This window comes from Phyllobates terribilis, unplaced genomic scaffold (genome assembly GCF_046119375.1).
Source record: "Phyllobates terribilis strain yellow unplaced genomic scaffold, ASM4611937v1 Scaffold_2__4_contigs__length_985480577, whole genome shotgun sequence".
Lineage (NCBI taxonomy): Eukaryota > Metazoa > Chordata > Amphibia > Anura > Dendrobatidae > Phyllobates > Phyllobates terribilis.
The window spans coordinates 639,324,744-639,350,337 of record NW_027362762.1 but is presented as its reverse complement, the minus strand read 5'-3'; the positions used below and the strand labels follow the sequence as shown (position 1 = coordinate 639,350,337).

Sequence of the window (25,594 nt, the reverse complement as noted above, 5' to 3'; positions counted from 1 at the left end):
GCCACAGAAAAATATAGAGTTTGCTGTAATTCTGCCAGGAAAAAGCAGATACAGTGGAGAATAAAGCCACCAAGGTTGTGATCCACAGCAAGCTCATTATTACCATAGATTCCAAATAAAAAAAATCTACTGATTATCTATGGATTTCTACTTCAGATTTCACTGCAAATGTACAGTGGATTTGCTTTAGCAAATCCTGGTTTGGTGAACTGCATCTGTACACTCAAAGGCCAATGAGAGTCACTGATGTTGAATAAAGAAAACTCTTTTTCTATGATTTTTTCTCATTTTAGCTTACATAAATCATTGTTTATTTTAATAAAGCAAAGTACATATACTTTACATCATGTGTATGTCACTCAGCCATAGATTGCTTGCAGTCATTTAAACATTTTTTATTAAAAATAACAAATACTGATACTTTTTTTGTTGTTCATTTCTTGTCTTGCTTTAAAGACTAATCATCATTTTAATTTCTTTCTCCTCCTTGTGTTAATTTTATTTCTCCACCCGGACTGAGTTTTTACCCTTAATTCATAGGTAAAATCTGTATTTAGTAAAGACACAGACATTTCTCTGTATGTTCTCCTGAAACTACAGTTACAGTTCTCCATAGAACTTTTGGAGCACCAACTGCCATCTCCTATATCAGTAATGGGAAAATCTTTAGTCACTGAAGACAGATTTTGCTCGTGAATTGAGAATTTTAAGAATGAAAAATTAGTCCAGGAGGAGAAAGATTTCCTATATAAGACATATTACAAAATTTCTTATTTTCGCCTGAAAAAAAAAATTAAAATGACGGTTACTCTTTCATGGATGTTTTCTTTGAACTTATCATTAAATTGTCAAACTTCTCCCAAAACCGATATAAGAAACATATGAAAACAAATAATAGGAAAAAAAAGCTAGGTTACTTGTGGTTACACATTTTTTAACACCATTACAAAAGCTGTTATGAAATTATACTGCAAAGCTTAAAGAGTAATTAAACTTTCTTATATAACTGTTGATCAGTCTTGGTAAAATTAGGAATCTTAACAATAAACTCCATGACTATGTTTTACTTTATTCTATCCTTAACACCATGTCGAAAGTGCTGACTTGTCTGTCTACTTCATTCTGTCTTAGTGGTTGGTTTCAACTGCAGGCCTAGCTAAGTTCTGTATAGACCATACAATCCTGCTCATCGCTATTGACACCCATGAAGTTTAAGTACATAATGTAGAATATCTCCTAAAAAAATGTATCAAGTGAAACAGTTGTTTTGTGTAAAGCACTTGTGTAAGTACAAAAGAGCAAATGATAAACAATAATTAAACAAAAAACAATGAGAGGGAAAAATATAAAAACCTAACGCTTGCTGTGACACTGGTTTTGGCACCCTTTACATTAATTTAGAAGGGAAACACATTTGGACTCACCTATGGTAAATCACAATAGACATTCACCTGTGATTAATTGTCGGTACCCATGTGACATGAATTGGCCAATGATTGATGACTTCAGTGTTTTAAAAAGCCACAGGCAAGCCCTGTTCCTTTGCCACAATGATGAAGAAAAAGGACCTGTCTGAGGACATCAGAACTGCTATTATTAGCAAACACAAGACTTCCAGAGGGTATAAGGCCATCTCCAAACACCTTGGTATCCCAGTTTCAACAGTGCGCAATGTTATTAAGAAGTTTGGCAAGCATGGAAACGTCAAGAACTTCCCTGGATATGGGGGGAAGAGGAAAATTGACAAAAGATGTCTTCGAAGTTTGGTGTGAATGGTGGAAAAAACACCACATCAAACAACCAAAGACCTGAAGGCCAACCTGGAACAGTCTGGGGTCATGATTTCAGCAAGTATCATACACCCCACACTAAACCAAGTACAGTTTTATGGGCGAAGGCCAATGAACAACCATTGCTGAAGAAAAGACATAAAAAGGATCAACTGATCTTTGCCAAAGAGCACCTTGCCAGACCACAATCTTTCTGGGAAAATATTCTGTGGACAGATGAAACAAAAATAGAGCTTTTTGGCAACGCAAAGCAACAGTTAGTTTACAGACTGTGCAATGAAGCTTATAAGGAAAAGGACACCTTACCAACAGTTAAGCATGGTGGAGGATCCATAATGCTGTGCGGTTGCTTTGCTGAGTCTGGTACTGGAGGCCTATCACAGGAATCATGAATCAGACAATTATCTAGACATTTTATAGCTAAGTGTCCTACCCAGTGTACGAAAATTTGGTTTAAGTCGAAGATCATGGGTCCTCCAGCAAGACAATGACCCAAAGCACACATCCAAAAGTACACAGAAATGATTGAAAAAGAAAAAAATGGACTGTTTTAAAATGGCCAGCAACTGACCTCAATCCCATTGAAAATCTTTGGGGTGAGCTGAAATCTGCCATTGGGAAAAAGAACCCTGCAAGCATTCAAGAGCTTGAACAAACTGCAAAGGTAGAGTGGGAGAAAATTCCATCTGAGAAGCTTATAGATCGCTGAAAGAAACGTTTGAAGGCTGTCAGCAATGCCAAAGAGTGTGCAACCAAGTATTAATTAGGGGTGCCTCCATATGCTGTTTATTCAGTTTTTTCTTTGAAATTACAACATGGAAGTTGAAAAACAATGTTTTACTGTTGTATTACCTTGGAGCACTAATTAAAAAATCCTGAGGATATAACTTTCTGAGGATATTTATTTCTTAAGATATTGTACAGTTATGAAAAAATGAAGGGGTGCCAATAATGGTGAGCAGCACTGTAGAGAAGGATGTTTTCTGCTCCCCACCGCCATGTTCAGATAATATTCCCTGCGCGAGCATGGGGAAGGGGAGCTTGAGCAGACCACTCTCTTGAGTAAAGATATTTGCTTGATCTGCAGGTCAATTTAGCTACTACGTCAGGATGAACTAAGCAGACAAGCCAGCACTTTCAGCATGGTGTTAAAGATAGAAGAAAGTAACATAAGGTAATGGAGTATATCACAAAGAATAAGAACTTTACAAAAGTTGATCAATAATTTAAAACAAAGTTTACTTACTCTTTAAGATATAATATATTGTTGAGCTGCAGGACCATGACAGTCAGCTATTGTCATGACTTAGCGCTCAACGGCAAACTGAGCAGAATAGTGCAAAATAGGTAAGATTAGTACAGTATATTGAAACATTTTTAAAGGAAATGTCTCGATAAATGACCAATTGTTTAGATCAGATTTTTGTGATACATGTATTTTTTTTTTCTTTTACTTTTCTTGCAATTTTTTTTGTTCATATCACAATGTGTATTTTAAAAAAATAAATAAATAATTCATACTGATCACTCAAGTGGTTTTAGACTCATATTTCTTGACCTTTCAGGAAAAGTCTGGCTAGAATTACATGAGAGTTTATATTAAAAAAAAATCGGTTCCATCCTTGCCCAAGAGAATGGGATGATTTTTTTCTCATTTGTTATCTGTGTGCAATCCATTTTTTACTCAGCAGCTATTAATCCTTTACAGGACCATTTACAGTTTCCTATTTTACAGAATTACAATGTATCCGTGAAAACTGGATGATAAACTGATGGTGCGTATGGCATTCAATTTTTTTCTCACACCCATGCAATTTCAGCATGTTACAATTTTTTACTCACACCGAATCCAGCTATGAAAAAGTACGGAGATCTGCATTGCCTCATTGAATAACATTGCAATACCTTTTTCTATCGGATTGCACTAGTCCAATTTATACAGTGCGAACCCTAAAAAGCAGGATTACCATAAGAGCTCATTTGGACATCCATTTTTTGTACCGATGAGATAATTTCAGCTGTGATTTTGTTCAGAGTTGAAGCAGAGTGTCATTCAAGTTTCTGCAGTTTTTCTTGGATGATAAAAAAACATGAATTTAACTCGTAGATGGAAAACGGATGTCTGAATGAGCCCTAACTGCACCTCTACACACAGCTGATAACACAGAATCCACCTTTCACAATAGGGAATGTCACCGCTCCCCATCACATCAAAGACATTTTCATACTTCCTTTCATTGATTCAATACAAAAGATTGTACATGTGGATTTCCTGAAACAACAGGAAGTACAAGTGGAAAATAGCCCCAGTAACCAGTTTGCAATTGCAACATTTATAATTTTTATTTTTAATATAGCTTATAATATGGGAAAAAAACATTACCAAACATTATATTACCGAAAAACCTGATTTAAACAATAGGTCATTTTCTGATGACACAATCCTTTTAAGCCCAGAAGGTTAGAAAGGTTGCAATGAAAATGTTTATTTTTGTCAACATAAGTAACTATATAACTATACAAAGCCTAACTTTCAGAACTTTCAGAACTCCATTAAAAAAAGGATAACTTGAATGCTTTTTCATTTTATGTTTTTCATTTACAAATGTGAATTTCTTCCCTTGTGCTTTTGTTGACTCCAGCAGAATGACAAGTTTGTTGATAAGGAAGAGCATCTGCAAACAAAGGAAACATTTTTTTATGTTTTTACAAAACTTTTCTTTACCAAGTGAAAAGCATGACACTATTCAGACCACAAAACAAATTATTTCTTCTATTTTATGAAGCACATTAATAATATATATAATTTTTACCTTAAGTAATTTAGATTGTATTTGATGTTAGAATAATTGGTTCACTGTATTTCGAAGGGTAGAACTTGCTAGGGATCCCATAAGACTCTTGTCTAGACCTTGCTGTTTAAGAGAAGATTTATGAGAATGAGATAAATAATGAAACTCAACACAATATAACAGTAAAAAAAAGTATAAGAAAAAATGTATTAATAGTATTATAAAGCAAACCCTATAAACTAATCAATGAAAGAGCACAATAACAGAGAACAACTTTTTGATTCGCCTAACCTCTAGTACAAGGATGTCAAACTCAAACACACTGAGGGCCAAAATGAAAACTTGGACAAAGTTGCAGGTCAACCAGTATACAGTATAATGGGCCCCACATAGTTATTCATACAGAATAATGGGAACCACATAGTCCTCCATACAGTATAATAGGACCCACATTGTCCTCTATAAAGTATAATGGGTCTCACTCAGTCCTCCATACAGAATAATGGGCCCACATAGTCCTCCATACAGAATAATGGGCCCCACACAGTCCCCCACACAGTATAATGGCCCAACATAGGGGTAGCAGTTCTGGTGTCGCGGGCCAAATATAACCACCCTGAAGGCCAGATTTGGCCCATGGGCCAGAGCTTGACATGTATGTTCTAGAACATTTCTGCTTCTTTTCTCTGGCGTCTTTCCTAAAACTCTCCTGGGGTCCAATGGGTGTAAGAGTGGTGGAAATTAGCTGCATGTATTACAGTCATTTACATGCATTAAAAATCATTCCCAGTTTGGGGTATTTTCACAAACAGCAACATTTTGGAGAGATTGTTGCAAATGAAAATCATTTCCATCTGTTCTTATAGATCCTGCTGCAGTATGTGTAGGAAAACTCAGATTTCATATATTTTTCCTTATCCTACACATGGTGGTGATCAAATTCCTTCCCAAGCCCATAAATACCCTCCTTGTCCATAGCAGGCAGACTTTAAATTTACGGACTACATTGGCAAGTGAAGCTGCTGCCTCAATTTGTAGTATTGATGGACAAGAATGCTGCTCCACAGTGCCATACTCTGCCTCTAGGGCCTAACTACCCCCTTTGTATCCCAACTGTTGCCCCTAACCAAGGATATGTGCTGCAAAAAGTTTATTACCTTTCATTTCACAAATGTAAAAATGTTGGAATAATACATATTAATCTGTATGTGTATTGCAACAACTACTGTGCTGTTTCATATGTTGTGCATATTGTGAGGTTGTTAACAAAGTTTAGTTAAAAAAAAAAAAAACTCCCACAGACAGGATGCCCCCTCCTTCTCTTCCTGTGTTGTTGTTATATATGTTTTCGATTTCCTCATGCTGCAGTAACACCAGACTCCATGCTGTGCCTATGCTGGATATGAATAAACCTACATTCTGTGTTCTAAACTCTGGATGTCACGCGGATTAATCCTCTGCTAACAGGTTATGGGCCCAGATGTACCTGAGTCCCAGAGTCACAGATCCCCAAAACACAGAGGAAAGAAAAGAAAGAAAGACAGTAAACTGAGAAGAAGCAAAGATGGCCACCAGCAGCAGCTCCATGAAATTTACAGTGCCAAGTGTCACTAACCATAATTATCAATCCTGGAAATTCAAAGTGAAAATGCTGCTGATAAGAGAAGGTACGTGGAAATACACACAGGAGCCTAAACCTGACCCAGTGGCACAGGAGTGGACAGAGATGGATCAGAAAGCACAAAGTACCATATCACTCAGTATAGATGATGACCAGATTGTGCATGTGTGTAAATGTAATACTGCAAAGGAAATGTGGGAGCAGTTGCAAAAGGTACATGAGAGGATAAATTTAAGCAATAAGCTCTATCTCATGAGAAAGCTGTACCAGTCTAAGCTACAGAAAGGCCAGGATATGCAGGATTACATAAGAAGTGTTCTGGAAATTGTAGAACGCCTGAGAGGCATTGGGGAAGATCTAAAGGACTTTCATGTGGCCGCATTACTGCTTAGTGGCCTTCCAGAGAGCTATGATACGCTTGTAACCGCACTAGATGCGCGTCCAGATGATGAGCTTACACTGGAGTATGTCAGAGGGAAGCTCATAGATGAATATAAGCGAAAGGCAGAAGGTGTAAACAGTAGGACATGCAACACAGAATCTGCTTTACAGACACAAAACCTAACTGATAACAGGAAGCACATAAAAGAAACACGTGAATGTTTTGTTTGCAAGAAATTAGGACAATTGAAAGCTGACTGCAGAGTCTGGAAATCTAGAATGAATCAGCTGAAAAAGCAAAGCAGTCATCAAAGGGTTAAAAGTGCTGTATCTGGAGAAAATGATTCTGTGAATACTGAAACTGCATTTACTGTCAGTGCAAATACATCAAAGCATGCATGGTGTATAGACTCTGGAGCAACTAGTCACATGACTAATAACAGAGACTTCTTTTCTAAGCTTAACCAAGGTAAATCAGAGAAAGTGATTATGGCTAATGGTCAGTACATGACTTCAGAAGGCATTGGAGATGGTTATATTGATTGTCAAATCTCACCAACACAAAGCAGGAAGATCCCAGTAAAGGATGTGCTGTATGTGCCTAGTCTTGAAAGTAATCTACTATCTGTGAAGAAACTCACAAAACAAGGAAATGAAGTTACATTTAAGCATGATAGCTGCATCATCTCAAAGGAAGATCACACACTAGCAGATGGAAACATCACAGATGAACTTTATCAGCTGAAATGCAAAGAGTGTGTGTATACAGCGCAACAAGAAGAGCATAAAAACTGTATTCATTTGTGGCATAGGCATCTGGCACACAGAGACACAGAAGCAATAAGAAAGTTAGTCCAAAAGCAACTAGCTGAGGATATTACAATTGATCTATGTAACCAGACAATGAAGTGTACTAGCTGCATCAAAGGGAAAATGTCTAGGAAAGCTTTTCCTAAGAGAATTAGTACAACAACAGCACAGCCACTAGATTTAATACACACAGATGTCTGTGGTCCAATGAGCACTCTGACTCCAGGGAAGAAGAGATATTTTCTCACATTTATTGATGATCATTCAAGATATACAGTTGTCCACCTGCTACACAGCAAGAAGGAAGTTCCAGAGAAACTTGAAATATACCTAGCTGAAGTATATAATAAATTTAGAAGAATGCCAAAGATTCTACGTGCAGATAATGGGACTGAATATACAAGTAATGAGACACAGAGCATTTTAAAGAAAAATGGAATCCTATTTCAGACCACTGTACCGTACAACCCAGAGCAAAATGGTCTCGCAGAAAGAAGGAACCGAACACTATGTGAAAGTGGAAGAAGCATGTTATTTGATGCAAATCTGCCAACAGCATATTGGGGTGAAGCAATCATGACAGCTTGCTAGCTTCAGAACAGACTACCAGGTAAAGCTACAGAGAAAACTCCATTTGAGCAATGGAATAGCAGAAAGCCAAAACTACATCACATAAGAATATTCGGAAGTAAAGCATTTGTACATGTTCCCAAGGAAAAGCGAACTAAGTGGGAATCTCACGCTAAAGAAGGTATCCTGGTAGGCTACAGCGAAACCCAGAAAGGTTAAAGGATTCTACACCCAGAAACAAACAAGAGATGTAGTGATTGATGAGAACTTTGTATCACCCAAGTTTTCTGACATCACGCCAGTAGTCCAGCTGAAGTCACAATTACAAGACAGCAACAAGGAAGATGTAGAGGTCTGGCTGGATTCTTCAACTAATGAAGGAACAACAGAAAAATCAGGTGAATCTGAAATCAGGAGATCGTCAAGATCAAATAAAGGTATACCAGCTAAACGTCTATCCTACATTGTCAAGACACTACCTGAGTCAGAGCTGCAGTCATGGGATGAAATGCAAGCACTACCTGTCCATGAAAGAACAAAGTGGATCGATGCCGCTAATGAGGAAATCAAATCGCTTCATCAACTCCAAACTTGGAAACTCACCAAGCTACCACAGGGCAAAAAGGCAATCAAGTGCAAGTGGGTCTTCAAAACCAAATATGACTCTGAAGGTAAAGTCCACAGATTCAAAGCAAGGTTGGTCGCAAAAGGATATTCTCAAAAGTATGGCGAAGATTACGATGCTACATTTGCTCCAGTCGCTAAACAGACCATGTTCAGAGCTTTGTTTGCTGTAGCTGCTGTACAAAAGATGTATGTCAGACATTTGGATATAAAAACTGCCTTTTTAAATGGTGACATTGAGGAGGACTTATACATGACTCAACCTGAAGGTTATGTAAAAAGAGGTGAAGAGAATCTTGTTTGCAAACTACAAAAATCTCTCTATGGTCTTAAGCAATCAGCAAGAGCATGGAACACCAAGATGAATAAAGTCTTGTTGGAAGAAGGATTTAAAAGAGGTCAAGCAGATCCGTGCTTATACACAAAATATACAGATGGAAAGTGGTTGTATATTCTCTTATATGTGGACGACATGATTGTTGTTCATCAAGACGACGCAGAAATTGGAAAAATGACTGAAATTCTGAATAAGCACTTTGAAACAAAAGACCTTGGAAGTGTGACATATTATCTAGGAATCCAAATCCAGAGAGAGGAAGATGGAAGTTTTCTTCTAAACCAAAGTGCAAAAATTAATTTGATTCTGAATCAGTTTAAAATGTCAGAGGCCAAAGGTATATCAACCCCAATGGAACCATCCTACCTGAAGCTGGAAGGAGAAGATGACCTATTGCCTAACAATGAGAAATATCGTCAGGCAGTGGGGGCACTTCTATACATATCAACTATGACTCGACCGGATATCACAACAACAGTTGGAATCCTTTGCAGATATGTGGAAAAACCGCGCCAAAGAGACTGGAATGCTGTTAAGAGACTTCTCCGATATTTGAAAGAAACGCAAGATGTAAATTTAAAACTATCTGCAGCAGGAGATCTAGAACTTACCGGCTATGTAGATGCGGATTGGGCTGGTGATTCGCGTGATCGTAAATCCACAAGTGGATACTTGTTTAAAGTTGGAGAAAGTTCAATCTCCTGGTCTAGTAGGAAACAAATGTCTGTTGCCTTGTCATCTACAGAAGCGGAGTATGTGTCCGCAGCCTATGCAAGCCAGGAGGTTATTTGGCTAAGACAATTGATGGACGATCTTGGCAAACCGACAACTCAGCCGACGGTGATTTATGAGGACAACCAAGGATGCATTAAACTTGCATGCAGTGAAAAGATCAGTGCTAGAACCAAGCACATTGACGTCAGACATCATCATCTACGTGATTTGATAGATCGTGGGATAATTCAGTTTGTCTATTGTGAAACTGATAAGATGGTAGCTGACATTATGACAAAGCCATTGCCACGAGCTAGGTTCCAAGAATTGAGAACCACAATGGGACTAAGAGGATAAGTAGTTGTTGAGTGGGGGTGTTGGAATAATACATATTAATCTGTATGTGTATTGCAACAACTACTGTGCTGTTTCATATGTTGTGCATATTGTGAGGTTGTTAACAAAGTTTAGTTAAAACAAAAAAAAACTCCCACAGACAGGATGCCCCCTCCTTCTCTTCCTGTGTTGTTGTTATATATGTTTTTGATTTCCTCATGCTGCAGTAACACCAGACTCCATGCTGTGCCTATGCTGGATATGAATAAACCTACATTCTGTGTTCTAAACTCTGGATGTCACGCGGATTAATCCTCTGCTAACAAAAAATCACTGCCATCAGGGCCTTCAAGAACTGCGCCTGGATTGCTGCAGATGCTCCACCAGGACCACGATCCGGGACAGGCTTCCTTATGCATATACTATTGGGATAATCTGATTGCTGTATTTTCTATTGTCCAGAATGAGCACAGTAAGAATGAGCACAGCTGCCTAATATAGCTGAAAGTCTCAACAAAAAACTGTCTTAACCCTTCTCAGGCACTGTGAGTGTTTCAAGTTTTCTATCCTGGCACAGCCAACCCTCTACTTGTGACTAATTCTATCCATTCTATTCAAAGTATAACATTTAAAAAGGACAGTGTCTCTAGTATAGCTTATCCATTATTTGAAATATAACACTTAAAAGGACACTGCTTCTAGAATTGCTTATTTTCTACTTGTGGCCCTATTATCATATCAGTTTTATTATAATTACAATACTTAAAAGGACTGGATCTCCTTCTTCTAAATCTGCATGATAGTGTGCCACTGAAATGGCGCTTATTGCTATGGGCATGTAGGTACACTCTATATGCGTTACTGCTACATCAGACCAGATATTTTTCATTGCTCCTTCAACTAGTAAAAAGGCATTCAAGAAAAATTCACAGTGACCTATTTTTACTGTCCAACCACGTGGCACTTAGGAGGGCAATTTCACAAAACGTCTTGGTTCCTTCAACAGGGTGCCTCATTCTTTGGAGAATTCAATTCACCTAGAACACCACCCTGGACTCCCACAGCGTGCATGTCCACTACATACTGTTATTACATCTATCCCATAACCCTAAACACTAGTTCAACACTTAATTCTGTTCTCCATCACACTTTGCCTCCTCCGACCTCCCTCATTTCTGCAGAAGACTTTACAGCACATTTCAGAAATAATATTGACCCCATCAGACAAAGCTTTAGTGTTCCACCACTACAACCCCTTTGCATAACAGACCAATGCCCTTCCCAATAACCTTCAATCCTACTGTCACTGAAGAAAAGCTTACTCATTTTTTCTCCAAATCGCACCTCACTACTTATACACTTAACTCTATACCATCCCACCTCCTCCCCAACCTTACCATCCTGCTTTCCTAGCGCCAACCCATCTCTTCAACTTATCATTAACTTTGTCTCTCCTGCTTTCAAACAAGCAACAATCACGCCTATCCCATCACACCTCCTCCCCAACCTCACCCCCACACTCAACCCATCCCTAACCCATCTCTTCAACCTATCACTAACTTCTGCTGCCTTCTCCTCTCCTTCAAACATACCACAATCACAGCCATCCTCAAAAAGCCATCCATCGACCCAACCGCCTTGTCCAGCTACCGCCCCATATCGCTGCTCCCATTTGCCGACAAACTCCTTGAGCAACACGTTCACGCTAAACTTTCCTCTCACTTTTCATCTAACTCTCTCTTCGACAACCAACAATCTGGCTTCCGCCCCCACCATTACACCGAATCTGCCCTTACCAAAATTACTAATGACTTACTTACAGCCAAAGCTAACAGACAATTCTCTGTACTCCTTCTTCTTGACCTGTCCTCTGCTTTCGACACAGTTGACCACTGCCTCCTACTTCAGATCCTCTCTTCCTTTGGCGTCAAAGACCTGGTCCCATCTTGGATCTCCTCATACCTTTCTAACCGCACATTTAGTGTCTCCTACTCCCACACTACCTCCTCATCCCGCCCCCTCTCTCACACTACCTCCTCAATGCTCTGTCCTAGGACCCTTACTCTTCTCAATCTATTCCCTTGGCCTGGGACAGCTCATAAAATCCCATGGCTTCCAATACCATCTATACGCTGATGACACCCAGATCTACCTCTCTGGCCCAGATGTCACCTCTCTGCTGTCCAGAATCCCAGCATGTCTATCAACCATATCCTCCTTCTTCTCCTCTCTCTTCCTCAAGCTCAATGTGGACAAAACTGAACTCATCATCTTTCCCCCATCTCACATATCCTCCCCACCTGATCTTTCTTTCACATAAATGACATCACGCTTTGCCTTGTACCGGCAATCTGCTGCATCGGAGTAACCCTTGACCCAGCCCAGTCCTTCAAACCCCACATCCAAGCTCTTGCCACCCCCTGTCGCCTCCAGCTCAAAAATATTTCCAGAATCCATCCTTTCTTCAACCCTCAATCTACTAAACTGCTTGTGCATGCCCTCATCATCTCCAGCCTCGACTACTGCAAAATCCTCCTCTGTGGCCTACCTGCTAACACTCTTACACCCCTCCAGTCCATCCTTAACTCTGCTGTGCGACTAGTTCATCTCTCGCCTCACTACTCCTCTGCTACCCCCCTTTGCAAATCCCTTCACTGGCTCCCAATTGCCCAGCGTATCCAGTTCAAACTACTAACACTGACCTACAAAGCCATCCATAACCTTTCTTCCCCATACATCTCTAAACTAATCTACCGATACATTCCCTTATATAATCTACGGTCCTCCCAAGACCTCCTTCTCTCCTCCACACTTATTCGTTCGTCACCCAATCGCCTCCAAGATTTCTCCTGAATATTCCCCATCCTATGGAATTCTGTGCCTCAACACGTTCGATTAGCCTCCACATTTGGATCCTTCAGACGGAACCTGAAAACCCATCTCTTCAAACAAGCTTACAGCCTGCCATGACCTTGCTTGCTGCCACCTCAACAACACCGGAGCTACTGCAACCCCCCCAACCTACTGTCTCCTTCCCCATTTCTGTAGAATGTAAGCCCACAAGAGCAGGGTCCTCTTCCCAATGTACCAGTCTATCATTGTTAGTTTGTTTACTGTAAGTGATATCTGTATTTGGTATGTAACCCCTTCTTATGTACAGCACCATGGAATCAATGGCGCTATATAAATAACTAATAATAATAATATCATAAAGTGGCCATCCCTTGACTCAACCTCTACATCCAGCTATCGCCCCATATTACTACTTACTTTCACTTCAAAACTTCTTGAGCATTTCCACATTGAACTTTCCACCCACCTCTCTTCTAATACATTTTTTGGCAACCTTCAATCTGGTCTCACTTTCATCTACTGAAACTTCCCTAATCAAAGTTACAAACTAACTGCCAAAGCTAACAGACAATATTCTGTACTGCTCCTTGTAGAGCTATCCTTTGCCTTTAGCGCAGTTGATTACTCCCTCCTACTTCAGTTCCTATCTTCCCTTGTCATCAAAGACTTTGCCTTCTCCTGGATATCCTCATACTTTACTAGCCACACATTTAACTTCTCCCATTCCCGTACTAATTCCTCATTCCACCCTTTCTCTATTGGTATCCCTCAAGCCTCTGTGTTGCAATCCCTACTACATTTGATCTATACCTTTGGCCTGGGACAACTGAACGTTCCATCACTTCCAATATTAATGTGGACAAAACTACTTCAATATTCTTCTCCTGTGGCCTCTCACACATAATCTCCTGTTCTCACAAGATCTCATTCTCTCCTCCGCTCTTGTACATTCCTCACCCAATTGCCTCCAAGATTTTTCCTAAGGCATTACTGAGACTAAGAGATACATGGATGAGCAAATTGCAGTGTGCCAAGTTATCAGAAAAAGCAAGGAATTTTACTAATCCCACCTAGAACTAGAATACTATATAACCCCATGTCTACGTAATAAAGTATGCCATTTTGCGTGGTTCAGTCTCTGAGTGAAGTTTTTCAACCAGATTAGCAAATCTGGTTAATTAGCTTCTTTGCATTCACTCGGACATCTTTAATTTGGAGGAGAGCAGTTACCTAGTGTATCTTAAATTGGTGAAACCTCCACAATAACATTTCAGGTTCCTAGGCTAACACCCATATGCCAGCCCCATGTGTTTATTCAACTTCACCAGCCTCAAGCCTGCAGGCTTGTAATAAACTACAGAAAAATTAGTTTTAATGTGTCCTGGTACCACATCGGGCATCAACATCTATGCGTTTTACTGCACAGTGCTCAACTACTTCAACTGAAGCAGCACAGGATATACCAGCAGAAGCCAGTAAAAATAAGTCTCAAAAATGCTAATTGTGCCTCCTGCACCTAAGTCACACAAGCAATCCTTTCTAAAACCTACACTTCCAGCATGTCCTCAGGACCATGACAAAAATCTAAGGGACTCTACCTCCCTCATCCACATCAGAAAGAGAGTGTTGCAAACTTCAACCTTAAGTTCTCAGTACTCTAGGTACTCAACTCCTTTCTTGTCCAACTTAATGGCAAACAATTGGGCCAGAAGCTTCTCGAAAGTATATGATATTTTTTGCCATCTTAATCTATTAGCTTTCTTACTAAGACTGTAATGTTCTCACAGTGGCATGAATTTCTGTTACTTTTTTGGTTCCTTTTTCTATGTGTGTCATGACTTGTTTTTCACTTCCCTACCATTTTCTTTATTCTTGCAGCGGGTTTTCAATAAATTGCAGAGACTTCCAAGATCATCTTGGGTTGTTGGCGGGAACTTTAACCTTCCATTCTCTGAAGTTGCAAATAAACTATCTCTGAGTGATTAAACCCCCAAATGTATACAAGCATCAGCATCATCCTACTTTTCAATTACTGATTCACACCCACGCATTATACAAATTGGGGTGTTTTAATCTTTTTTTTTTTTTGTCCCATCCTCATAATATTCACTTCTAGGCTAGATTACTTCTTTACTCTCAGTCTCAAGCCAATATTGAGCCCATATCCTGGTCTGACCATACTCCCTGGCCACCTAATTTTTTTTCGAGCATGTAATTGGCATCTACATGAATCCTTAATCTAGAGCCCTAAAATGAGTGAAATGTTCAACACTATAAACATGTTCCACAAAAATCATCACTTAGTCTAATCTATTGCTTTGTTATGAGAAGCTGACAGAGCTGTGCTAAGAAGTCAATGTATAATCTTTGCGTCACATCTTAGGAGAAACTCTGAAGCTAAAGATAAAGAACTTAGAGCTACCATTAGATCTGTAGAATAAATTGAAGTATCTGGCAATTCGCAAAGTCAAATGCCTCTTGCTTTATTATAAACAGTGTTACTATGAAAAAAGTAATGTCCCATCCTCTTCTTGCCAGACTCTTTCAGAACTGATCGCTTGCTAAGGCTCTGCAAGCTATCAAAGATAATTCAGGAACTCTTCAATAACAACCAAAGGGATACATTTTAGTATTCTAAACGCTGTATTCCGCCTAATACGCTTCCTACAGCCCCCACTGCTTGACCTAATTGTCTTAGCCAATACCTCCGAGAGTGCAAACTTTTCTCCCTAAAAATGTAGTTGTTACTCCTCTTAATTCCTGCATTACCATGTATGAACTGTCATAAATGAATTAAAAGCATTCCTAATGGTAAAACATCTAGCTCAGATGGGTTTCCCTTACTTTATTATAAAATATGTCCGGCAGAGCTAGCTCACTGATTCCTGTATTACTGAGCTAACTTATGAAAGACCCTTTCACCATGCCATAGTCCCATAAAATCACAATCCCATATGATCATTCCCAAATCAGGCCAAGATCCCAAACTGCTCTAACTACAGGTCCATAGCCATCCTAAATTCAGACTTAATGAATCAGGCAAATTTGCAAAGTGGTGACTGGAGTAAGATTTCTGGCTTAAGATATGCCTTAGCTCGTCATGAATTATTTGAGCTGTAGCACCATGTACGTTGAGGAAAAAAAAAGTTTCTCCACCTCCTCCTTTCTGACAAATTGTGAAAATCGGAATGCACTCAGATGTCATCCAAGTCTGGTCCGATTTTTTCACAGACTAATAGACTTGCATTGCCGATTTTAATCCGACCCCTCCATGTGCTATCTGTATTTAGCATTGCAAAGGATAGGAAAAGCTTTGTCATTTATTTATTCATCCATCCATCCGTGAAAAACACTGATGACACAGATGGCAAAAACACACAGACCATACACTGATGACACCCTGATCCAAAACACTGATGACACCGGTACCATTTCTTCACGTCCGTTTAAACATGGATGTGAGAATGAGGCCTAAGATAAATGCATTTACCTTGGAACTTTTTTGAGGAACTAATCTCCTATGGCTATCTTATATTTAATATAATATTTTCATTATCAACAAGTATTTCATAATATGTCTTATACTTTTGGGTCAGAAGGTAATTTCTCACCTACATCCTTTGAGATAATGCTTCCCACTGCCATAAAAAGGTGACAGCAAATTCTTGGTACAAATATCTCCCTAGATTTAAGGTGAATTGTATGGTAGAGAACGACTAAGTAGATCATTTTTACTACTGATAAGGAAACACATACGCTGACTTTGCACTGCCTTAATCTTGCTATCTCTTGCAAGGGATGCGTATTAGATACTGGCACCCTCCTCCATATTTTTTGGGGGGTGTAATCTCATTTCTCCTTTTGGGAATATTGCCAAAAAGCTGGAAGAAAATGTTTTCCTGACCTGTCTCCCACTTGATCCTCTACAATATTCACTAAATGTCCTGCAAAAAAGGAATTTGTTTAACCTTTCAGGTGCTACATAGGAATTAATGCAAAGTCGAATGAATTTTTTTTTTTTTAGTTTTTACTCTAAAATATTGCTTTAGCCTCAATTGTTTCACTTTTACAAGCACAAGAAAATGGACCCGACAATTTGTTACCTAGTTTCTTCTGAGCTCACTGATACTGGATACTGGATGCTTAGGGCACGGAACGAAAGGAGCACCATTTGAATTTTGGCACCCAAACAGCAGAAACCCCACACAAATGACCCTATTTTGGAAACTACACTCTTCAAGTATTTTATCATAGGTTATATTTAACATTTTCAACTCGCAGGAATTACACAGAATTTGATAACATTAGGAGGTCAAATTGAAAAATATTCATTTTTTTCACAAATGTTTTAGCCCCAAATTTTTCACTTTTGCAAGAGATAACATGAAAAAGCAGACCATACAGTTTGTTGCCCACTTTCTTCTGAGCATGACGATATCCCACATGTAGGCAAAAAGCTCTGTTTGGACACACGGCAGGGAGAAGCAACATTTGGTATTTGGAGTACAAATTTGGCTTCAATAAATTGCAGGCACCATGCCTCATTTGCAGAGCCTCTGAGGTACCAAAACAGTGGCTTATAGCTGGATCTCACAGGCCACCGTAGCCTGGGGTCATCAGAGGACCTCAGGGTACTATGGCAAAGTTCGACAATTACAATTGCGGGGGGTCGATCCTAAAAAAAGTCAATGGGAATGAGTTACAAAAAAGTTACAGCTCTCAGAATATGGGGACAAAATACCTATTTTCACAAAAAAAAAGCATTTTTACTGTGTGATAGCAGCAAAACATAAAATAAATAAATAAATAATCTAGAATCGCTGTAATTGCCCTGACTCAAAGAATAAAGCCGCCTTATCACTAATACCGCACGGTGAATCGTGCAAAAATAAAATATGAACTATTCTTGTACCGCTCTCTGTTCATTCTGCCTCCCAAAAATCAGAATAAGGCTTGGCTCACATTTATCCTGTGCTCTCCACTGAGCGCTTACATCAGTGTTTCTGTGTACATCCCCAAAACTGCGATTCAGACAGAACCTCCAATGGAACCACTCACTTATCAGACAGATGAAGTCACTTTGGACTCCATCTGGTCTGTGTTCCAGTGGTGTCCCATCATTTTAAGTGTTTTGCTAGGGCACAAGTGTGTTTGACCGCAGTTTTGTGCATGTCTATAAAGATGGATTCCACCAGAGCTAACGCCAAACGGAGTCCAAAGTGTCTCCATCTAGCTCATCATGTGTGCCATCAGTGTGCTTTCCATGTCTAACATTGCAAAGTATAGTAGAGCTTTGTAAATTATTTCTTTCTTTATCCATACCGGAAAAACACTGATGGTTAAAATGGACACATGGATGCCACACTGTTGGAAAACACTGATGACACTGGTACCGGTTTTTCATGTACATATTTAAACACGAATGTGTGAAGGTGGCCTTAGGTGGTTGCTAATTACCTGCCTGCTCTGCCTCATGCCAATCTCCTCCGGCTCAGAGCAGTCATTGACCACTTCTACAATCAATTCTCCTGTTTGAGGTGATTTCACGTTGACAGAGCAGCTTCTTCTCTGCTATGTCGATGGGGTACAGTGTCGATGTCATGTTGATTGACAGCCGGCTCTCCACTACCTAACTGCGGGGAGCTGGCTATCAATAATCAAGACATCGGTAGTGACGCTCTGTCGACAAAGCAGACCAGAAGGGAAAGAGCTGCTCTGCTGATGAAAGGTTAAATGAGAATCACCACCTGAGCCAGAACAAATTGTTGCAGGGCAGAACAGGTAGGTAGTTTAGCAACTACTTGCCGGTAAGTTCTTGGCCCGATAGTCAAATTTGTTAATTTGTTTTAAATGTGTTAAATTTTATCATACCATAATTTTGTGTATCTAATACATTATTTACGTTTTATATAAGTTTGGTTGGTCAGCCTAACAAAACAACAATAACAGAATATTCAGAAGTTTGGATTAAACACAGGACTAGCAGTAAGTTTTATATCGGAAGTTTTTAGTTTTGGAAATTTACACTGCTAATGATCTTACATTGATGGAAAATGCAATAACATAATTGAGAAATCTTCTAAATAACTTCAACTTTCTGGTACTTTCTGTAAAAATATCAAATGCTACTGTACCTGTTTTAAAATTCCTTGCAACTCTTTTTGAGACCACATGTCTGTCAAAAAAAGGCGCGCTGCTTCTGCAGCTTTAGGTGAAGCTCTGTAAAAGTACAAAGAGTTAAAAAAAACAATGTATAGAAAATATCACCAACAATTTGGTAAAATTAAACTTTTTTGGTAGCCAAATTTAAAATCCAAGAATAGAGCAAAAAAAAAGTTAAATGTTAAAAGATATAAAAGAAGCACCCGACAAAAAAATACAAATAAAAATTGAGCTTTATTCAGGGGTGGAGATCAATCTGTTAGTGCAATCAATACAAAAACAGTGTGGATTTATTTTTTCCCTTCGAAAGTGAAAGATCACTTTGCACAGACACAAATCCATCAAGTCCAATTTATAATCCCATCAATGAGGTGGGTCATATTTGACCTGCATCAGGGACAAAAAATCCAGACTCCAGTCATAACAATTAGAACAAATCCGTGACACTTTAAAATTAAAGGGGAGAATGCTATTAGGTTCGGGCTGACATATATCTAATGTGTATGGGGGCTTAAAGTGTTTTTCCATTTTCAAGTCAGTTGCGTCCTCAGATGCAGATTGTTCAAAAAATCAACAAACTGCAATGGGTACGGAAAGTATTCAGACCCCATTTAAAATTTTCATTCTTTGTTTCATTGCAGCCATTTGGTAAATTCTAAAAAGTTCATTTTTTTCTCATTAAAGTACACTCTGCACCCCATCTTGACTGAAAACAAACAGAAATGTAGAAATTTTTGCAAGTTTATTAAAAAAAGAAAAACTGAAAAATCACATGGTCATAAGTATTCAGACCCTTTGCTCAGTATTGAGAAGATTGGTGTGGACACAGAATGGGGAGGATGGGTGCGTACGCTATATAGGGAGAGAAGGAGGGGAATGTATGCGGACATAGTATGGTTCGTGGAAGAATGGGTGCAGACACAGTATGGGGAATTGGGGGGAATGTGTGAGGGGGTAAATATATGAGGAGACAGTATAGTTAGCAGGGGGATGTAGGTGAAGATAGAATGAGGAGGGAGGGGGAAACGTGTTGGGAGGCTATTGAGGAGAATAGTGTGAGGAGACAGTATGGGTGGGAGAAAAGTGTGAGTGGGCACAGATTAGAGAGTGAGTAGTGTTGGGGGGTGTAACATGGGGGGACAATGTAAGGTCACAGCCAGGAGGGGACAGTATGTCAACGATGGGGAGTGTGATGAGGGGGCACAGTGCAGAGACTGGGCACTACAGGGGGACACAGTGTGAGAGGACAATGTGAAGAGGGGGCCCAGTATGGAAAGAAGAGGGCAGTGTGGAGATCATGTACCACAAGAGGGTCAGTCTGGGGGTCATATTTTGTGCAGGGAATATAGTGAGGGGCAATTATTTATTCAGGGGCTCAGCGTAGGACAGGTATTTTAATTCAGGAGCATTATAATGATACTGCTGTCTTTAAGGGCGTCTTGTGGGGATGTGCTGCAGAAGACCGGAGAAGATGGAAGTCTGCAGAGACGATGGATTCTTGACAGGATGAAGAAGAAAAGAAAGACAACGATTCCAGAGACGTTAGCTATCAGGTACCTGGATGTAAATGTTATTTGTGATACTGACTAATTCTCTTAGTTTTATATATGTTGGGAGCATTAAAGGGGTTGTCCAAGTTTGTGATGAGTCTGCAGTCATTCTACTGTATGTGACTGCAGACTTCTGAATTCTCACAGTGCACACTGCACACTGTCAGGATTCTCTGGTGCTGGCGATTTACATACATGCGGTCACGTGCCAGCTAGACATGCGTGGCCTCACTCAATGAAAATGAACTGAGTGAGTCCGGACACGTCTAGTCGGAATGTGGGCAGAAGTATACAAATCACATACTTGTGCAAGGCAGAATCCTAAAAGTGTGCAGTGCATGTGCTGTGAGAATTCAGAAGCCTGCGGTCACATAGAATGACTGCAGACTTTCATCTCAAACCTGGATGAGCCCTTTAATTATAAAATGAAGCCCTGTAGCCAATCCTAACAGCGTGTAATATCCTCACTGTCAGGATTCAGCTCTGCTTGCTAGTTCCAGCAGTCGTCACATGGCCACTTCACTCATATGCAATTGTCATATTTACGATCACGTGACAATGAGCTTTACTTGCTGCTTCTCTCAGTTTTTCACTGAACATTTAGAGAATTAGGGTGAGCTGCTCGTCAGCAGTTGACTAAGGCCACAGCCCCACTATCAGTATTTGGTCAGTATTCGGTCAGTATTTTTTCTCAGGAGTGGGAGACAAAACCAGGAGACAGGTTACATGACAGGTTCCCTTTAAATTCAGTCTACCCCCTGATTTGCTGTATGCTTCTCAATCTGAGGTCAGCCTACAAAGGGGACAAAGACCCTGATTCCATCATTGTTTGCAGAAATCAGTCTCTCTGCTTCTACTTCATGCTGCTCTCAGATGGAGAAGCATAAATCTGCTGACAGATTCCCTTTAAAAGAAGAGACATGAAAGAAAATGGAAAACCATCACAAAATGAACATGATGTAACATAACAAAAAATTAGGATGCAAACATTTACCCAGATTTGCACATGTTGACCAAATTTCCTAGCAAGTTTGAAGAAAGGCTTTGTTTTGCCAGCTGTGGCTGGGCCATTATAAGATTTCGCATGGTGTAACATGCAGAAGACAGAATATCCTCTGAGTTTGATGTATTTCCAGACGTTTGTGACAAAAGTCGAGATACATCAGGGAGCAACTGTGTACCTGCAAATAAAGGTATATTAATAAAATGAACTAACTAAAAGTGTAATAAGCAAATTATAAAAATAATTATATGACGTTAGTAAATGATGAACACAACCAGCAATGTAATATGGCATCCTACCCATGCTCTTGTGAAGAGATGGATGACGGGACATATTGCTAAGAAGTGAAGTTCCGGTTTTTACGACATCAGAGTTTCCAGACTGAAGCAGACGTGCAATTTGGGGAAGTCCGTTTTCTTTCAGTCCAATGATTTGGCTCATTCCACTAGACATCTAGAACAGAAACGCAATACTAGAAACCTAATGCTAAATACATAATACTAAAATAGAAATGCTAAATACATACTAAATATTAGAAACATTATGCTAGAGCTTTCATAACTTCCTTTCAAAATGCATTAAATGGGGCTGTCCCATCACAAGAGCAACACGTTTCCATAACTTCTAAACATGTTTTTTGCACAAACTGTGAATTATGAATCTGCATGGAGTATAACTGTCAGGTGTTTTCTGGATCTGAAATGGGTTCAGAATCATCAGTGGATTCTGTAGTCTCCCATTCTGGTCCAGCTGGGGCAGATGCTGCTCAGCATCATCATCGATCCCAACATCTAGCTGGTGCACGAGATGTACAGGTTGTCTCTTGTGTCTTTGTTCATAGCAACATGAAGGATAGGTTGCGGAGGGAAACAGGGCTGCTACAGCCCAAGTCCAGGATTCACTGCACTGAGCATGCCCGTGACATGGCGGACCGTGATTGGTGGTTTGGGAGTCAGCTGATCCGGTGACCTGGCACCGCCTGATTGGTCGCGGGTGACGTCACCAATATTGCAACGGTGGGCAGGGCTTAATCTTTAACTATCCCGCCCACAAACATGGCGGCGCGCTCTGATCATTGAGCTGTGATGGTGTTATTGTGTGGACGCTTGGTTGTTTGGGCTCCACGTGTGCTATTGCTGTTATAGCTTCTGACAGGCAGATTTAGCAGGGGATAGGCAGCCTTAGATGGAGGGAGGCAGGTAGCTTCGTCTGACAGTCTGGCTCCGACAAGGGGGTCGCTATACACCCCGAGCGGACTGCAGACTCCGTATTCCCGGCACCGCCTGTTAGCCACGTGGAGAGATACGCCTCAGTCCGGTAGCACGCCGGCTGGGAGCACGTATACGCCGGCGTGAATCACACACGCATCCTAGCGCCTGCTGTGTAGTCCCTGTGCAGTAAACAGGGCTACGGATGCATTATTTGTCGCACATCTCTCGTGCAGTTAACGGAGATAGTGCGAATCCCTATTCCCGTTCCGGTGTGCAGTAACACGGAAGGGATTGTTACTTCAGTTGGTTGTTTTACCTTCTTACCCGGAAGGTGTTCAGCCGCAGTCCTCCAGGCTGCATCGCGGACCCCGGGTTCGGTTGCTTTCCATTATTAATAAAGTTGTTTGCAACCGTCCCCTTAACAATAACAGTAGTGGGTGCAGGGGTAGCCCTGGAGCCGAGGGGAGCCAAAAGGTGAAAAAACGAATATTATAAGACCAACATTATTGCCAGTGATAGTTTTGGACCCTGTTAGAGATTTATCATTTGAGCTTCACTCATACAGACAACTGGAAGTAAATCTTCAACTACTACTGTGATCAACAGCATGCTGTCTGATGTAATAGCAAATCCCTTGGAAATAAATAGGTCACTTCCTGGAGGCTGTCGACTGACTCAAATACTATGCATAGAAAACAATTGTTAGTATATTATGTTTGTATTTCCGATGAATGAGCATTTTGTTCATTTGTCAGGTGCCAGTTGACATGTTTCCACAAGTAGATAATCGTCAAATGAGTTATGATTATCGACTCGTCTAAATGACCCTTAACATTGAAAAAATTGCCAAATTAAAGTTATCTGCATCTGTCACCATGAAAGCTAAAAGAGAAGAGTGAATTAATTAATAAGCTGGAAGATACTGTTGACCATATGCTTTTGGATGATAAATTAAGAACCTAGGTGGAAAAAGTCCCTTAAATGGAATTTGTGACAAGGGTTTTGCTATGGAATCTGAGAGCAATATGATGTAGAGCCACAAATCCTGATTTCAGTGATGCGTCACTTACTAGTATGCATGCTGTCATTTTGATAAAATCACTGTTTTCTCTGCTGTATATCTACAGTTAGGTCCAGAAATATTTGGAGAGTGACAGAATCTTTATGATATGGGCTCTACAGGCCACTATTTTTTATTTCAAATGAAACAACTGAGATGTAATTGAAGTGCAGACTTTCAGGCTTAATTAAAGGGGATGAACAAAAATATCCCGAGAAACATTTAGGAATTGTAACAATTTTTCTACAAAGCCTCCTGCTTTCAGGGGCTGAAAAGTAATTGGACAAATTAACTTTACCATAAATAAAATGTTCATTTTAATACTTTGTAGCGAATCCTTTGCAGGTAATGACTGTCTGTAGTCTGGAAGCCATGGATGTCACCAAACATTGGGGTCCTCCTTTGTGATGGTTTATCAGGTCTTAACTGTAGCTGACTCCAGTTGTTGCTTATTTGTGGGTCTTTCTGCCTTAAATTTTGTCTTAAGCTTGTGAACTACATGCTCGATGAGGTTGAGATCTGGTGATTGTGTAAGAGTAGTGGACTGTACTATCGTGTTCCTGACCCTGAAGTCACCAGTCGTCTTATAGTATAGTGTGAACAAGGTTATGTGTCTTATATATACACAGTACAGACCAAAAGTTTGGACACACCTTCTCATTTAAAGATTTTTCTGTATTTTCATGACTATGAAAATTGTACATCCACACTGAAGGCATCAAAACTATGAATTAACACATGTGGAATTATATACTCAACAAAAAAGTGTGAAACAACTGAAAATATGTCTTATATTCTAGGTTCTTCAAAGTAGCCACCTTTTGCTTTGATGACTGCTTTGCACACTCTTGGCATTCTCTTGATGATCTTCAAGAGGTAGTCACCGGAAATGGTTTTCACTTCACAGGTGTGCCCTGTCAGGTTTAATAAGTGGGATTTCTTGCCTTATAAATGGAGTTGGGACCATCAGTTGTGTTGTGCAGAAGTCTGGTGGATACACAGCTGATAGTCCTACTGAATACACTGTTAGAATTTGTATTATGGCAAGAAAAAAGCAGCTAAGTAAAGAAAAACGAGTGGCCATCATTACTTTAAGAAATGAAAGTCAGTCAGTGCGAAAAATTGGTCAAACTTTGAAAGTGTCCCCATGTGCAGTTGCAAAAACCATCAAGCGCTACAAAGAAACTGGCTCACATGAGGACCGCCCCAGGAAAGGAAGACCAAGAGTCACCTCTGCTTCTGAGGATAAGTTTATTCGAGTCACCAGCCTCAGAAATCGCAGGTTAACAGTAGCTCAGATTAGAGACCAGGTCAATGCCACTGTAATGCACACGCCCGGGCTGAGCGGCGTGTGCGTGTGATTGTAGTGATTCCACTGGACCGTGCCGGAGAGTGAATGCCTGGAGGGGCATAACTAGGTATTCACCCGATCCGACCAGGGTCGCACGACGGCATACGACGCCAGTGCACCAAGGAGGAACTGAGCAGAGGGACCAGGTGCTACTCCAGGACAGACCCCGGACAGGGCTGTTGACCCACACAGGGGAATACAGGAACAGACTGGTAGGCTGGCACACAGACTGGTGGGTATAGGCAGGCACGACTGGTATGCAGGCAGGCGGGTATGCAGGCAGAGGGGTACAGGCAAGCACAGCTAGAGTGCAGACAGGGAGGCACTAGCAGGTAGGGACACTGGCGGGATAGGACCCAGTACACACTGGGACTCAGGAACAGAACCACAGATGTGGCGGACAAACACAGCAGAGTGAGGCCGCCCAGA

The 25,594-nt window shown here is 40.3% G+C and overlaps 1 protein-coding gene across 1 annotated transcript in view; it reads right to left on the bottom strand.

Annotated features, from left to right (window-relative positions):
• Positions 1–4,107: 4,107 nt before the first annotated feature.
• Positions 4,108–25,594, bottom strand: part of PKP1 (plakophilin 1) — a 177,492-nt gene continuing 156,005 nt past the window's right edge. The window contains exons 10-14 of the mRNA XM_073666620.1: positions 21,843–21,996; positions 21,535–21,721; positions 18,963–19,047; positions 4,604–4,705; positions 4,108–4,465 (exon numbers count right to left, since the gene is read on the bottom strand). Of these exons, the coding sequence (XP_073522721.1) occupies positions 4,631–4,705; positions 18,963–19,047; positions 21,535–21,721; positions 21,843–21,996 (501 nt within the window). The 3' untranslated portion in view covers positions 4,108–4,465; positions 4,604–4,630. The remainder of the gene's footprint in view (positions 4,466–4,603; positions 4,706–18,962; positions 19,048–21,534; positions 21,722–21,842; positions 21,997–25,594) is intronic.